The sequence below is a fragment of the Vicia villosa genome, unplaced genomic scaffold (assembly GCF_029867415.1).
Source record: "Vicia villosa cultivar HV-30 ecotype Madison, WI unplaced genomic scaffold, Vvil1.0 ctg.001440F_1_1, whole genome shotgun sequence".
NCBI classification, from domain to species: Eukaryota; Viridiplantae; Streptophyta; class Magnoliopsida; order Fabales; family Fabaceae; genus Vicia; species Vicia villosa.
Genome location: NW_026705619.1, coordinates 107,249 through 124,690, shown reverse-complemented (window position 1 = coordinate 124,690; position 17,442 = coordinate 107,249). Strand labels below are relative to the sequence as shown.

Below are 17,442 nucleotides of genomic sequence, written 5' to 3'. Positions count from 1 at the left end.
CAGATTATATTAAATATTGATGTGTAAGTAAGGATAGAAAAGATTAGCCAATAGTCCATAGCTCTTTCAGCTCTTATTCCAAATTTTATAATGGTTTGTTTTTGTTAATACCCTCAAAAATCTAAATATTTATATGAATGGAATGTAACTAATACTTTTGTGTGGGTATTACTAATATGAGTTAGTTTATATACATTTTCATTATAGGTTTTCTCAGATTTCCAGCCAATCATAATTATTCAATTGTTAAAAATATTGAAATGGTTTTTTTATTGATTGTTCATTATTAAAGTGTTAACAGCATGTGCATAGCATTGTTATGAAAACAAATCAATAAAGAAGGTGGTGGAAGAAAGAAGCAAATTTGTTGAAACAATAATGTTGATTAAAAGATTAAATATAAACGCTGTTAAATATTTGTCAAGTAAAACTTGGTGGTTGAATGGTGAGAATATTGCCTTTTAACCAAACTGTTGGGGGTTTGAATCCCCAATTTTAGATTTTAAATGTTAAATAGTTATCTTTTTTAATTTTTTAAAATAATAATTACTAAAGAATTTATCTACATATTAATAATAATAACTTGGAATTATATATTAAAAATGGCATTGACACTGACACTCATCAAGTCATCTGCCATGAGGGGGACTAAAATCCTAAAGAAAACAAATTTGAGGGACAAAAACCTGAATTTTAAAACAGATGGATCAAAACTCAAAAAATTTAAAAATAAAGGAACCAAAATTACAATTAAACCAAGATGAGAGTAGTCATTTGTGAAAGATTTAATTGCTTAACTAAAAAGTGTATTGACAAGAATATTTATGTTGCGGAGATGTATAAATTAGGATGGGGAGGGCGGAGTTGGATAAGATAATTTGTATGGAAAGAAGAATATCTGAGAGCTTATAGATTTATTTGATTAATATATTTTTGCAGACTAATTCAGCTGACAGATGAAGGAAGTTGTTACAAGTTGTTGAAAAATAAATTAGCAACAAAGAACAACATGCTCATACATTATAAATTAAATTTTAACTAGGTTGTAGGTGAGGATGCAATGTCGACGCAAATTTAAATCATCTATTTGTTTAGAGTCTCTTATTTGGTAGGATATGAGATTGATTCTTTTAGCAGATTGGGATTTGTAATGTTTTAACAAATAATATCATGTTATTTTGCACAACAATCTTATGGTCTATCCTCTAACAGCAAGCAGATTAAAGTATTTCTTCGAGTAATTTGATTAGCGTCCGCTTAGCTTATTTGTAAAGAACGAAACGATGGGGTGTTTTGACAAAAGAAGTCAAATAACAGAACACATGTAGGAATGAAATGGATTTGCAGCTAAGTACAGTTACACTTTAAGAAGCCAAATAATGTAATGTATACAATAAGTAAACTATCTAATGTAATCTTAAATGCATTGTAGTGTATGTGTGTATGTGTTTTTCTAGTATTATACTAAACCTTAGACCATAAAGACACAAAGAACAAAAAGCAAAAAAATTTGTGCTGCAAAAGCTAGCTATACGGGCAAAGATTCATGAATAACTGGACTGAGAGACATTTTATAGTGCTCGCGATTTAACGATGTCAAAGCTCATTTCACTTGGATCTGTTGCTTGCAGCTCAACTTGAATCCCATCAAGTTCCCTCTTGAATCTGTCCTTGGTGCTAGCATACACCATCTTATGTCTCACTTTTGAAATATCTGGTGACCTAATTAATATCATATCGAAAACAAGATCAACATGTTAATTATATGTAACAGCAAGCAAACAGCTATTTTCCCGTTAAAGTAACTTAATTCATAGTTGTGCAGAGACATTAGATGCAAGGATGCTTTGAACCCACGACATCTCACTTATTTCACATTTAAATGGTGAAATTTTGCCTACTAATACATGGCAAAATAATAAATAGATATTTTATATGATATTAAATATGGAATTAATTAAATTACCATGCAATGAAGAAAATCTTGCTTTTCTGACAGTTTTCAGCGGTGGTGAAATCAAAATCAAAGACAGCATAGCGACACTCATCAGCAGGTAGACATGCACTGAAGTCCTCGTAGGTTTCTTCCGGACCTCCAAGCTTCTCCACTACAACTTCTTGATTCTCGATCTTAAACACAATAAAACGGTAGTTTCTCTTCGCTTTTAACTCGAGAAACTTCAATTTACATTCATCGTTAACAGCCATTCCAGACGCTGCGTTAGCCTAAACATGTTTTTGAAAGAAATAATCAAAGAATCATGTAATTAAGCATGGGATATAATCACATAAATAACTTGTGTGTCAAGTAATCGAATGAATCAATAAGCTTGATAAAATTCTCTATATATGAAGCTCCAAAACAAGAAAATATCATTTAGATTAGATGTTATATTAACATGCAAGGGGACATTTCATCAAAAAATGGCAAATTTTATGTAATTTGCAATTACTCTAACTCATGATGGTTTTAGCTAGAACACAAATTTATATTTGGTGGACATGAATTCCATCTAGCGAGGAATGAAACTCGCATGATTTGTGTTCTTATTATTCTTAGCATTGTTGAGGATTTTAGATGCGAAATTTACCATGTTGTCGGAGATGATAGAGATAGCTGAGGAAAAATGAGAAAGAAAACAATTGAGAAAGAAAGTGAGAAACGAGAGAGACAAAGGAAGAGATCCTTATTTTTGGGAGAGGTAATGAGAGATTAGAGAGAAAAACGGAGAGCAAGAGAATTTAGAGGAAAGAAACAAAGGTTAAAATTATTTGAGACTTCAATAAGTTATATTGTGAAGGAAGGAAGAATGTGTCATGTTATTTCGATAGATTGCATTTGCATGAGCTAATTAAAAGATATTACTATTGCATAAACTATTGTAGATATCTATTTTCAATTTTTATAAAAATGATAAATAATCTCTAATTTGGGTGAAGTATTCAATTCGTATTTCTAAATAGTAAAACTAAACTAAACCAAACCAATTAGATGATCAAAGAATTGAATTGATTTTGTGAGTCATACATCAAAGATATTTTTTTAATTTAACATAAAAAACAATTCAACTAATAGTTGTACATAAATAATAATAAAACATAATGTTTTAATATTTAATTTAAATAAAAATGCATTATTTAATTCTTAAAGATTATTTCTCAATTCAAATTAAAAATTAAAAATTAAGTTGAATTCGAAAAACCCATTATTCCAACTAAAATCAAACACGAACGTTTGAATTTATAAAATATTAATTTAATACGGTTTCTGATGGGATGAGGGAGGCAAAAAAAGGTGTCATCATCGACATCGCAATCCAATCGACGAAGCCAGACCAACAAGCGAAGCAATCAGATGAAGATGAGGAAATCATCGTTGAAACCCCAAAAATAAAAATTGGGGGGAAAACGATAGAAGCTGCAGAATCAACTGGAGATCAAAGAAAATTGTGGGCCGATGTTCTCAATGAGAATAGAAACCCATCGAAGGGGATGCAATAAAAATTCTTTCCTCCACAGATAGTCAATGGGGAAGTAGAGGTAGAGATTGTTGGTGAAGATATGGAATCAAAACTACAATTCTGGGATACAGCACTCATCATGTATGTTCTTGGAGCAGATATGAGTATGCATTCGGTTAAATAATTCATGATGAAGATGTGGAATTCCGTAGACTTTCCATATATGTATTACCATAATGAATAGATATTATCTGTTGTGATTTGGATCACATAGAGAAAGGGAAGAATTACTAAAGAAAGGCCCCTACACAATTAGAAATATGCCAATAATACTTCGAGAGTGGAGACCAGAACTCAACATGAAAAAGGATTTGCTCATAACCCTACTGGTATGGATTAAACTACCTAAGCTACCATTATACCTATGGGGGGAAATAGCCTAGGAAAAATCGTAAGTGCCATTGGAAGGCCAATTGTAACAGATGTCTGTACGGCGAGCAAACTCTGAATATCGTGTGCAAGAATACTGGTGGAAGTTGATATCACAAAAGATCTGCCACAAGAAATCACTATCAAAGATAAGGGAGGAAAAAGATGAAACAAACCTTTGAATTTGAGTGGAAGCCATAATTTTGCCCAAAATGCCACAAGATATGGCATAAATGAGGTGAGACAAAGAAGGTAGAAAAGCAATGGAGGCCGAAAATACCAGAAACAGGACAACAATAAATAAATGTAGCACCTAATATAGTCTTTTTGAAACCAAAAGAAGCAACTAAGTTGGAAGGGTATGTTGATATTGTTGCACACAGTTGGAACAATCTTGTTTATGGCAGTCCTATGGAGGTGGTATGGAAGAAACTGAAAAGGTTACAAAAAGATCCAGGCAAATTGACCAAAAATCTTACACGTGCCAGAATTCACCTAGCTAAAGCAAGAGATAAGCTCATTGTCGTGCAACAATTGTTTGGTGAGGGCAAGATGAATAATGAGAAGATAGAAATGGTAAAACATTGTACAAAAGATGTCATTACTTGGAATGAGATAAATGAAGAGATTTTGAAACAGGGGTCAAAAACTGAATGGCTAAAATTGGGGGATGAAAATAACTCGTATTTCCACGCCGCAATTCGATCTAAACATAATGCAAAAAGTATTGAAAAGTTACATCTGAAGGATGTCTCAGTCATCACTGAACAAAACGACATCGAGAAAAAAGTGCTTAACTTCTATGGGAACTTAATGGGGAAGCAAGCCGATTGTATCCAGGTAATTGACATTGTAGCAAAGAGAGAAGGTTACCAAATTACTGGTGATTAGTCAGAAATACTCAAAATTTTGAAAGCTTTGCACAAAACAAGAAATTTTGAAAGCTTTGCACAAAATTGGCGACCCCAAATCTCCCGGAATTGATGGTTATGGTGCAAAATTCTTTAAAGAAAGTTGGAGTATTATTGGAACTGATATAATTGCGGCAGTGAAGGAGTTCTTTGAGCAAGAAAAAATTTTCCCGACAGTGAATTGCACTTTGGTTACGCTTATTCTGAAACATGAAGCGGCAAAAGAAATTAGAGAATATAGGCCTATTGCAGGATGTACTACCCTCTAGAAAATCATCTCCAAAATTCTCACAGTGAGACTGAGCAAAACCATGCAAGCTTTAATTGTTTGTAGTCAAGCGGCATTCATATCGGGCCAACAAATTCACAGTCATATTCTTTTGGCATACGAGTTGATTAAAGGGTATGGTAGAAAGGGAAGGGCACCCAATGTATGATTCAGTTGGATTTGAAAAAAAAGCTTACATTATGGTGGACTGGAGAGCATTAGAAACTATTCTGAATGAAATTGATTTGCCAACAAAATTTGTTTGCTGGATTATGCTTGTTGTGTCCACAGTCTCATATCGTTTCAATGTCAATGGGGAGTATAGTAAAATCATGAAGGCAAATAGAGGTGTGAGGCAGGGGTCCCATATCCCCTTACCTGTTTGTGATTATAATGGAATATCTAGCAAGAGTATTGTATAAGATGCAAAATAACCCCGACTTTAATCATCATGTAAATTGCGAAAAGTTGAGCCTCACCCACTTGACGTTTGCTGACGATATTCTGCTTTTTTTCTAGGGGGATCCAAGATCAGTTAAGATTATTATGGATGTCTTCAACAATTTTACGAAGGCCAAGGGATTAACGCTCAATGCTACCAAAATTTCTATCTACTTTGGTGGAGTGGAAGATACAATAAAGACACAAATCTTACAGAAGACGTTGTTCAATGAAGGACTGCTTCCATTCAAATATTTAGGTATTCCTATAATGACGAAAAGACTTTCTATCACTCACTATATGATATTGGTTGATAAAATTATGGAAAGGGTGAAACATTTTAGCACTATGTTATTAAGATATGTTGGCCGTCTCGAACTTTTAAAAAGTATTACCTCCGCAATTGCAAATTATTGGTTACAATGTCTCCCATTACCGAAATTTGTAATTAAGAATATCAATACAATATGTCGTACGTTTCTTTGGACAGGTGGTGTGGAACCAAGTAATATAAGTCCAATTGCTTAGAATAATGTTTGCAAACCTGTCAAGTATGGAGGTATGAATGTCATAAATCTGGATATCTGGAATACAGTTACGATGCTTAAATTGTTATGGAATATCTTCAGAAAACCTGACAATTTGTGGGTATGGTGGGTGCATACATACTACTTCAGACATAAGAATGTGATGGAAACCAAGGTAAAGCTGGATAGTTCTTGGATTTTGAAAACAGTATTGAATAATAGAGAAGTAATAATGTGAATCCAGGTGAAGTGGGATGATATGTTTGCTAAAAGGAAATTCCACATGACCAGTATTTATCAGGATTTAATTAAGGATGATGCTGATGTAAAATAGTGGAGAAAACTCATGTATGGTAACGTAGCAAGGCCGCGAGCAATTGTGACTTTATGGTTTGCATGCCACCAAAGACTTGCAACGAAAGACCGTTGTATGTGATACGGAACGATGGAATCAAATACTTGTTGTTTCTGCGAAGAGGAGGAAACCATCCAACACTTATTTTTCGGCTGTACCACTATGAAAAATGTGTGGAAAGATATCTTGGAATTGGATAGGAATTAAACACGATCTGGGGGGTTGGAGCCAGGAACTGAACTGGCTAATCCAACATGGCGCGGGCAAGGGAAAATGCAACTTTGATCTGGCTCGTTGTGACAGAGACATTATATGGTTTATGGATGTACAGGAATACAAAATGCTTTGGGAGGGCGAAAGATATCAGCATTATACGTATTAATATCATAGATATGATAACATATAGAGGATGGTATAGCAATAAACTTCATACTCGCATTGCTAAGTTGATGTTATAGATTTTATTTATTGCTTTGTTTTATTTGGGTTTATTTTGGATGTCATAATAATCTTTGGGGCTGGATCACTTGATCGTCGTGATTTGTATCTAGTACTTTTTGAATCAATATACATAAATTATTCAAACAAACAAAAAATCAAATTTTATAGTATTATCAACAAAAGTTAATTATTTAAACTATTTGACGGTATTATTTCTAATATATTTTTTGTTTGGTTTAAAAACATTTAATACAACAGTTAACTGAAATCTTTCACTGTATATCAAAGAGGTAACTAATAATCGGGCGTTTGGGCTCGAGTGGCAAACGAGTCTCTACAAAAGACGATATTCAGGGAATACTGAGTTTGATTCCTGACATAAACAATGCTTGGCCAGTGCAGTGCCTCCGTAGCACGAGCCGGATTAGTCGATCTACTATGTAGGTCGGAAACCGGTGCAAAAGCCTAAAAAAAAGGTAACTAATAAAATTGATTTATATTTGACATAAAATCTTAAAAATTAATTATATATTGTTTATAAATGTCCAAACAAAATAGAGCAATTTATATGTTCTTTAATTTACAAAGTCATTAGTACAAGTTATGTGAAAAAGTAATCATAACCATTATCATTTTTCCAAAAATTACAATATTAAATCTCGTATTAATCGGTTCATATGATATATGATAGTTGTGTAGGAATATCATATACACAGGAAACAGCTGTCAAAATGAGTTAGTCCATATGGGCATGTCTGCTAGGCTCGAAAAATCATAGGACTTGGACCTTAAAGTTGTAATTGCAAGCCTCTCAAGCATAGTTTGTTTTGATGAAGACAATATGGAAGTTTTTATAAAGGATATGCAAAAAGAATTTCAAGTATCAAGCAAAAATACATCATTTCAAAGTCTTGAAGAAATTATGAAGATTCAAGAATCAAGCTAAAATGTCAAAGGTATAAACAATACTCACTTTGACATATAATTGTTCACAAATATATTTTCATGCATATCATAAACATACTACAAAGTGTCATCCTTCAAAAGTTCATTTAAAACCTTTTACAAAGTTAAAATTCAAAATAAAGGTTTTAGGAACCGGGTTGGCCCTATGGGGGAACCGGTTCCCAGCATTCTCAGTTTTCAGCATTCTGTGTTTTACTACTAGGAACCGGGTTGTCCCTAGGTGGGAACCGGTTCCTCAGTTCAAAATTTGAATTTTTCTGCTGTAACGTTCAGCAGGAACCGGGTTGTCCTAGGCAGGAACCGGTTCCTACTGAACCAGTGTGTTTTTTCATTGCATGATCTTATTCAAACGAATCCATTTTCTTACCACTTGATCATTGCATTGTTTCATGGAAAAATAACCATTCAAAGAGGTGTTTAACACATTATAAATACTACATATTTCAGAATCATTATTCACCTTCTTCATTAACAATTCATAAACCATATATTCTTCATCTTTCAATATTTCCAAGTGTTCATCAAATCTTATTTTCAAGTGAAACTTTCTATACACATTTTCATTGAGAAATCCATTCAAAGTTTCATGCATACATTGTGAACACTTATATTCATTTTGAGAATTGTTTATTTGAAGAAGAAGATCAATCCAAGATTGATATTGCTCTACAAACTTCTACTCAAATTATACTTAGAAATTATATCTTATTTTTCAGGATTGTTGAAAATAAGATTGTATTGTTTCCTTACTATCCAGGATTGTTGGAAGTAAGTGGTGTGTTTGAAGAGGATTGTTCTTCATTCACATTAGTGTTGTTTGATCTTAAAGGTGTTAAGAACCTTTGATCACCCTATAGGTTAGATAGTAGGCATAGGCTTGTACAATAATTCTAACTATAGTGAAATCTCTTTCGTGTTTGAAAGGGGACTGGAGTACTCTCGGATTGTGAGGGGAACCAGTATATATCGTTGTGTTCTTTATCTTTCCGTATTTACCGCTTTCATCATCATTACCAAGATAAAGATACAAACCATCAAAAGCCTTCAAACACTTAACCAAAAATAAGTACAAGTATTCTAAAAACCGTATAAATCTTTGAAAAACCTAATTCACCCCCCCTCTTAGGCGCACTCTTATACTTACAAAAGTTACAGCTTTTTTTAAGGCTTTTTTAATGACAATTTCTTTATCCACCCCCCAACCTTCTTAGAAACTGCGCAAAATTCCTGAAACGCCCCTATATTTCGGAAGTGCATCACCGAAATTACTTTTTTCTGAAAAAAGTTGATTTCGGAAGTGCACTTTCGAAAACACCTTATTTTTTAGAAGAAAAGATGTTTTCAGAGATGCACTTCCTAAATCATCTTTTTTCACAAAAAAAAAAAGTGATTTCGGAGATGCACTTCCGAAATATTGTCTGATGCAGAAAATAAAAAACAAATGAACAAAGCTTTGATTTATCATAAATAATCGAAATTACAAAGATAGATCAGCATGAAAATAAAGTTACATATTGTTAAACACGGGTAGTTGAGGATGGGTCAACATTTTGATAACGTCGGCTCCCGATCTTTGAAGTTTCGCATCCAACTCGATCGGACCCGTCGAAGAAAATCGGTCAAAAGTTGTCCACAAAACCGTTAAATCTTCTTCGTTCTTGACTTCAAATGGGGTGAATTGGACGTCTCCCTCGTCGTTAAGCGAAGGCGAGCAGTACACAAGCTTGACAAACTTCCGATTTTCCAAGTATTGCAAGAGAGAGTTAAGCGATGAGATCGAATCCGCGAATGGCGTGTCGCGCGAGAACCTAAATTGGAATGGCATCAGGTAACCACTGTTGAAGTATACAAAATCAAGGTGGGGTAGGTTTGTGTCATTGCTGTTTGTGGCTTGATGTTGATGAAAATGTATAGGTTCATTATTTATAGACTTCTTAGAGTAATAATAACCCAACAAACCTTTTCTAGCAATCAGTGGAAGTTTCAAAAATGCATTTCCGAAATAAGCCTGAATCTTCAAATTTTCGGAAGTGCTTTTTTGAATTTAGCAAATATAGAACAGAAAAAATACATTTTGTTGTGTGCAGTCTGTTTTATGAAATTCCACAAATATAACCAAATGACAACAAGTAAATGAGAATGACATAAACATTGACAATATTAAATATATGTATATTATATATGTATTGAATCGGTTTGATTTTATATTCATGACGTCAATACATACAAAAAATGACACACATCCGGTAATTACAAACAAAAAAGATCTAGTATAATCTAAAATGCCCTGAACGATCCGTCGGCACTTAAATCTAAAATCGGTAAGTTCTTCGACCTCTCTCTATTTTCCTCTCGCTCTTGCTTCATCATTTGTTCGAACTCCGTCATTCTTTCAAAAAAAGGATCCGGCCAAGCGTCCGCCTCTTTTGTACGATGTGTCCACTGACAAGAGGTAGCCAGAATAGGACACCCGGGTTTCAATAAAACTTGCACCAAGTGGCGCGATCTTAGATACCTGATACAAATGATGCGGTCGGACGCGTCCAAAGGTGGGCGACTATGAAGCGGAAAAAATGTCTTTGAAAATCCAAATCTCATCAAATCGTCACACACCCGGTCGTACGCACTTGCTATAAGATGGCCCATCTCGGGGAATGACATCCACTCTGAAATCGGTGCGTGAGCGGTTAGTGATGGAACAAGGGAATCATGACATTTATCAAAGTTTTCTTGATTTTTATAAAATCGGTCGTAGATGTCCCTATGCGAAGTCAACTCTGAAATAAGTGTCTGTCGAATAAGAGTGTGATTTTCTTCTCCTCTTTCGAGCAAACCGGCAACAGCTCGATACCCACAATTGTCGTCGGTGCCAACATCAACTATATTATCAATATAGTTGTGCATAAATAGCGGCATTTCATCATTGTAGATCATCAGGATGAGTCCAAAATATGTCACGCACCGTAACTTTGTCCTCACAAGTTCTGAAGCTTGAAACGTATTGGTTATCACCCAAAAGTTTCAAAAGGTGTCGCATTTCCGACCTCGGCCCCATTTTCATGACTTTAAGATTGTACCGTTCATTGTATACTTGCTTGATATTTGAAACACTATCCGGTTTTTTCTTCAAATCTGCAAGTATGTTTCTCGGTGCAACTTTGATTGTCGATAATTCAGAAACAACATCCTTCTCTTCGCAAGACAACCGACACGCACTTGGATGCCCGTGTATATTAGTTTCCAATGCATAATTATGAATTCCACATATGACGCTAATACACAACAATCCATCAATCCTACAAGTTACGCATAACTTAAACGGACACGCACACTTTCTCGATTATGTATCATCGTGTTTTAGCACCCTGTTTGTTCCTACATACTTCCCACCCCTCTCGCAACTCAACACAACAAAGGCTTTCCTTCTACTACTTTCATTATTGGACCTTAATATCACAATGCCAAATCCAAGTTTACTAGCTTCATTTTGGACTCAATCTAGCACATGTTCATGACAAGCGAAATTCATATCATTTGAAATTCATATTAACATCTACGTTGACCTCTTTTGGTGTTACTAACTCTTCCCCGGCAATATTGTCCGGATGCACCATACCTAAAATATTCAAAATACATCAATGTTGTTAAAACATTTTTTTCAAATTCTGCATCAGAGCTTATTTCGGAAGTGCACTTCCGAAATTTGTTAGGTGGTGTATTTCGGAAGTGCATTTCTGAACTGACGTTGTTTTCTTCATCAACAAATCAGCAACAATGTAGTGGAATAAGAGATGAAATGAAGATTATTTACCTCAAGTTGTAGCTTTCTATGTCCTCTTTAGTATGATCAACCACTTGAAACTCGATTTGGAGACGAAAGATGGATTGAAAATGATGGAGGTTTTGGGGAGGGTTTGAGTTGTTGTTTGGAGGAAAATGAATGAAATAGTGAAAGAGGAAAAAAAGTATATGAAGGGTGTTTTTGGAGATGCATCTCCGAAAAATACCTGACAATTTAAATCCAGCGTTTAAATTGAAAAATAAGTACTTTCGGAGATGCATTCCTGAAAACACTCATTTTTTGATATTTTCGAAAATGCATCTCCGAATTCTAAAAAAATAGTAAAAAAAAATGACTTCGGAGATGCATCTCCGAAGTCAGGGGCATTATGAGGTTTTAAGTAGGGGTTCTCACCCCAGAGGGGTGGATAAAGAAATTGTTTTTTTAATTCAACGCTGAAAAGCCCGTTATCCATTATGGCTAACCTATATAGGCCGTGTATAGTCCATTAGACCCACATAATTATACATTTTAAAAAATATAATATTTATATTTATATTGTCTTACTCTAAAATAGCACATTTATTTTTCTCACTTCACTAAATTTTATCTCTATTTTATTCTATTTTTCTCTTTTAAATATTATACATTAATATTATCAACATTCTTTCATCATAATATATTAATTTTTCTATTCATCGTGTTACTTTTTTAAGGTTGGATTTGTTACATCAGAACCCTTCTTGGATAAAAACCAAGTCAAACTAGATCCTAGCCTCTTTCCAATCCCTACTAAGTTCCATGCTAAGTTATGGCCATCAACATTTAGAAGTTCTAGAAATAAACATTTTGGATTTGTTACATCAGAACCTCTTTCCAATACTAAATTCCCTATTGGGCATCAACATTAGAAGTTTTAGGTATAAACATCACAGAACCAATTTAAGAATATATTATATTTATAAGAAATAATATAATAATTAAAAATATATTATATTTAAAATAATATAATTTTTAATATAATATAATTTTTAATTTTATTTATAATAAATATTATAGAGTTTTTATTTTAATTTTTTAATAAAAATACCTGTTTACACGGAGTCTTTTTACCCGGTCCTAAAAAGCTCATGGCCCGCCAGAACCAACCCATTTACCGCCAAGACAATGTTATGTTTAAATCAATAGCACACGATTTCCATTTTCGTGTTCGTATGTTTTGTTCACTTCACCTCTATCTTTTTTCCTAATGGTTCCTTTGGTCGTTCTTCATTTTTTACATTTCATATTTCATAGCTATGCAAATCATGCCGTTGCAGAAGACAATGGCAGTTGAAGATGTTCACGGGAACTGAGACAGCGGATGGTAGTCAAATTCTTGCAAGATTTTGGATCTGTGAGTTTTGAGGATGGAGAAGCGATTGCTGATGCGATTCAGCATATGTATTTGTCGGGTATGATATTTGGTGGTAGCATCACTTCAGATTGCACCTATATTGTTCTGGTTTCACGAACTATATCTTCATCAAGGTTACCTTTTAGTTTCATTATTTGATTTCATGAACCTACATTTACCTTTCAGATTTGCACATTTTTTAACCATTTGATTTCATTATTTCTTATAGTTTCCTTTTAGGTTTCTGTCTAAGACTATCCAGTTTCCTTTCAGCTTTCTCTCTACTCTAAACTACAAGTGGCTATTTGGATGATCCCATTTGGACTTAGTGGAGTAATAAAGTTAGTATTTCTTAATTCTGATTTTGTTTTGTTTCTGTTGATGACAATTCTGATATGTTTTGTTTTGTAGATGTCATCCTGTTAATAGAAAAAGAGGTATGAAAAGTGTAATGAAACAATTAATGATTCAATTAGCTAGTCTTAGAAGTCTTTTCTAAATGAATCTTTTGACTGTGATTCCTCTTTTGCTACAAATCTGTGCATTTATTTATGCATTTTTCAAACTAATGAAAAGGATATATTTATATATTATTTCATACAATCTGATTGTTGTTCGCATTTTGTGTGCTAATGTATGGTTTTCATTATTCATTGACTAGGTCATGGATGTCTTGATGTCACTGCAACAATCTCAACTGGATGCTGAGGATCCAACTGCAAGCACATGTTACAAGTATAATCCTTTTTTTCCTTCCATGCCCTGTCTGTTCAGGTTTACTTGCCCTGTCTGTTCAAGATTACTTAACTGTCTATTCACAATTTATACAGTGCAGTTGAAATTAGCTTATGCTGAAGCTTCATCTAAATTAAATTGTAAGTGTAAGCATTTACTGATTATATATTATTAATTGTTTGTTTCGTTTGAAGATATGTTCTAGAGTTTACTTATTTTCCTCTCCCGATTATAGATAAATTGACAGAGGCACTTTTGTTCTTGCCGCATTTTGTCGGGGATGTACATCAGATCTCAATGCTTCTCAAGTTTCAAACGCCACGTAAGTTCTTCAACGCCTTTTTCTAGCTGGTCTTTGGCTTCTTCAAGTTCCTTTGTATATCTTGCAGCCATTCCGAGCATTCTGAGTTTTATTCTAGCAACCCTTCTCCTCTAATTACGAAATGTAACTTGCTGGCGAAAATGAGCATGGATTTGAATTACAACTTTTCTTTGCTTTCTAAGTAAGATTTCATGGTAATGTATCTTTGAAATTCTTTTCTATTTTCAGAGTTGCTGCTTCACGTCGATACCGCGCGTAAAGCTTCCGGGCCAATATGTAATTTAGAATGGTTTATAACATTAATACAAACCAGTTATAATGAATGCTTATATTATTTGCTCACTCCTTGGAAGTTCTGTGCATTGGTTTGTATCTATCTCAAATCAATATGTAGATATTATTTAAGGAATGAGATCCCAATACGATTCGATATATTTACTTCTTACAATATAGAATAGGTGTCATATTTTCCATATTTGATTCATTATAGATTCAAAATGTTATATGAAAGCATATAAACACGCCAATGCTATTTGTAGGTGAGTCACATCTCCGTGTTGTCGCCCGATCGCATGGGCTTGAATGACAATGATATTGTTGCACTGTCTGGGGCACATACAATGGTGATTCTTCTTTCGTGTGTGTGTATATATATATATATATATATATATATATATATATATATATATATATATATATATATATATATATATATATATATATATATATATATATATATATATATATATAGCTTTTTATTACATGCTGTGATTGCAGGATGAGGATGCATTTTTCTGAGATTATGCTGAATCACATAAGAAATTTTTAGAGCTTGGATTTGTGCCAAGTTCAAAGGCGAATGCTCCAAAGGATGCGACCGTACTGGCACAAAGTGTTGTTGGAGTTGTAGTTACCGCTGCAGTGGTCATCCTCAGCGCCTTCTTATATATCTACTCCCTCACCTTCTGCTCGATTGCATCTTACTAAAACAACCTTCATTGCTGCAACTTCACTCCCTCTCTATCACAGTTACTCAGTCTTCTCTACACTTTCTGATTTATCTCTTTGTTGTTAGTGACTTTGTTGATTATGTTTGAAGGAAGTAAATGTGAAATGAACAGAAGGAGTTTAGCAATTAAAGGAATTGTCGCAAATAATCAGGAGTTTTGTAGTTTGTTATATATGATGCATGCCTATGTAGTCCATTTCCATTACATCTGAAATACATTTCACAAAATAACACAACATCCTTTAGATTTAGCTAAATAACACAAACATCCTCTTTAGCTTTCAAAATACAATAACTGTCCTAGGCTATCATGATGTTAGCAATGTGTTTGGCTTGAATCAAAATAACCCCTAGCTTTCATACAATATTCCACTTTTGATAGTATAAATTTAAATATACCTCTCTAAACAGGTTTTGAAGTGTTCAGCAAATTATTAAGTTGCAAAGAAGAGTAATACATTACTTTTTTTGCTTAAGGGCATAAAATTGCAAAATACAGAAATGGAAAGGATTTAGTAATGTGAGTGATAGTAGAGTTGAGCCTGTATCGAACAAGCAATAGAAGCATAGTGGAGGAACTTACTTACAATCAAAGGAGTGGTAATTGATTTGGATATAATGGCTGCCCAAATACAGGCATTAAGCAGAAAAGAGAGATGTTGCAAATACTTTTACTTCTATTTACAGTGGATAGTGTTAGTAGCTAATGCTAATTTGAAAGCATTGTAATGTGGAGTCAGTTAGTATTGGAGTTGATCATACATTACTCTTATGAGTTTGTTTTTATGTCCAATTCTTTTTCTGATTTTTCTGCAAGTGCAAGTATATTGCAGCTTGGTTTGTATCAGACTAATTTAGCACTACTTGTGCTTTAAAGTAATTCAATTCTCTTGGCTATTTCAAAAAAAAAATATCTAGTTTGAAAGCAAAGTATCTGAGAGACAAAAATTGGCAGAGTGTGTCTATTTCACACTATTTTTTCCATTTAATCTGTTGTGGGCCATGTGTCCTTTTTTTTAATGTTCTTTAAACATTTTATTATGTTTTATTCTTATTTATTCTTAAAGTAATAAATGCTTTGATGTACTTAATTTCAAGCATTATATCTTCATGTGGGAGTTTGTTATCCATGGTAAAATATAAAATGTTTAGAATTAACAAATATCATGGATTTTAAAACATTGAAATGAAAGAAAGTATAAAAAAGAGAAAGTAAAATGAAACAATTATCACATTCAATATCTATTAGATCCAGAGGATGCAGGGGTATTCAACTAAGCTCAATGGTGTGTTTTGATGTTGTGAGAGTGAGAGAGATGGAGGCAGAAATGGAATTGTGCACAAACCACAAATTGACAAAATATTTTTTTATATCTATTTTAAAATAGTATATCGCCTCCCTAAAAATTGTGTCCCAACATTTTTATATCTATTTTAAAATAGTATATCGACTCCCTAAAAATTGTGTCACTAAAAATAGTATATCGACATGCCAAAACATTTATTATAGTTTTGTTGAATTTACTGTGTTTTTGTTACTTTAAATATTTGTATTATATCATTGTCATTTTCCGCAATAAATTTTGTGTAGTTATTTTGAACAGTTGAGAATATTTTCAGGAATAAAAGATATCAGACAGTAATTTGATAAAATTTGAAAACAGGGGTGAGAATATAATTTTCAACATCACATTTCTGACAATAAAATTTAAATTTATGAAACAAACACATCCTTAATAATTATTGAGAGACAAAATTCTTATTTTTAAAGATAAAATATTTTCTTTTTTTCTTTTTTGACCACACGGGTCCCTTTTTTTTTAGCATACTATTTAATAAAATTGAATTTATATGACCGTTATTTAATTTTTAATTAAATTATTTATTTAAATTTACGTGTGTATTTAAATACATTTCATACCATATCAAATATATTTGCGCGTGCGGACACACAATATCTTCTCTGTTGGAAACAGTTTGATATATGAGTGCGCAATTGAATAAATCTTTTCATCATTGATAGATGATTTCTTTTCTGAATAAACAAAGTAGACTCTCATGTCTTTATGTAATGTTCACATGTGACGAGTTTTCTCAATTTTATTTAGTCTTTTAACCTATAGTGACCCATATTCTGTTCAAAAAATACTACAGCACAAATAATGCACCCGGGCAATAGCACGGATCAATGATTTCTTTTCTGAATAAACAAAGTAGACTCTCATGTCTTTATGTAATGTTCACATGTGACGAGTTTTCTCAATTTTATTTAGTCTTTTAACCTATAGTGACCCATATTCTGTTCAAAAAATACTACAGCACAAATAATGCACCCGGGCAATAGCACGGATCTCTGACTAGTTCATCTCTAAAAATTGAATTTCAGCCACTTTCCTTGGA

The 17,442-nt window shown here is 33.2% G+C and overlaps 3 protein-coding genes across 3 annotated transcripts; all 3 read right to left on the bottom strand.

Annotated features, from left to right (window-relative positions):
- Positions 1-1,330: 1,330 nt before the first annotated feature.
- Positions 1,331-2,725, bottom strand: LOC131635187 (actin-depolymerizing factor 7). The gene is made up of 3 exons (XM_058905785.1): positions 2,592-2,725; positions 1,967-2,226; positions 1,331-1,722 (listed from the first exon to the last, which is right to left on the bottom strand). The coding sequence occupies exons 1-3, from the start codon at positions 2,592-2,594 to the stop codon at positions 1,572-1,574; spliced, it is 414 nt and encodes a 137-aa protein (XP_058761768.1). The 5' UTR covers positions 2,595-2,725; the 3' UTR covers positions 1,331-1,571.
- A 7,351-nt stretch (positions 2,726-10,076) lies between these two features.
- On the bottom strand, positions 10,077-10,715 carry LOC131635175 (uncharacterized). The gene has a single exon (XM_058905775.1). The coding sequence runs from the start codon at positions 10,713-10,715 to the stop codon at positions 10,077-10,079; it is 639 nt and encodes a 212-aa protein (XP_058761758.1).
- Positions 10,716-10,719: 4 nt separating this feature from the next.
- LOC131635174 (uncharacterized) lies at positions 10,720-11,413 on the bottom strand. Its single transcript, XM_058905773.1, has 3 exons — positions 11,382-11,413; positions 11,183-11,245; positions 10,720-11,095 (listed from the first exon to the last, which is right to left on the bottom strand). The coding sequence occupies exons 1-3, from the start codon at positions 11,411-11,413 to the stop codon at positions 10,720-10,722; spliced, it is 471 nt and encodes a 156-aa protein (XP_058761756.1).
- Positions 11,414-17,442: the final 6,029 nt, after the last annotated feature.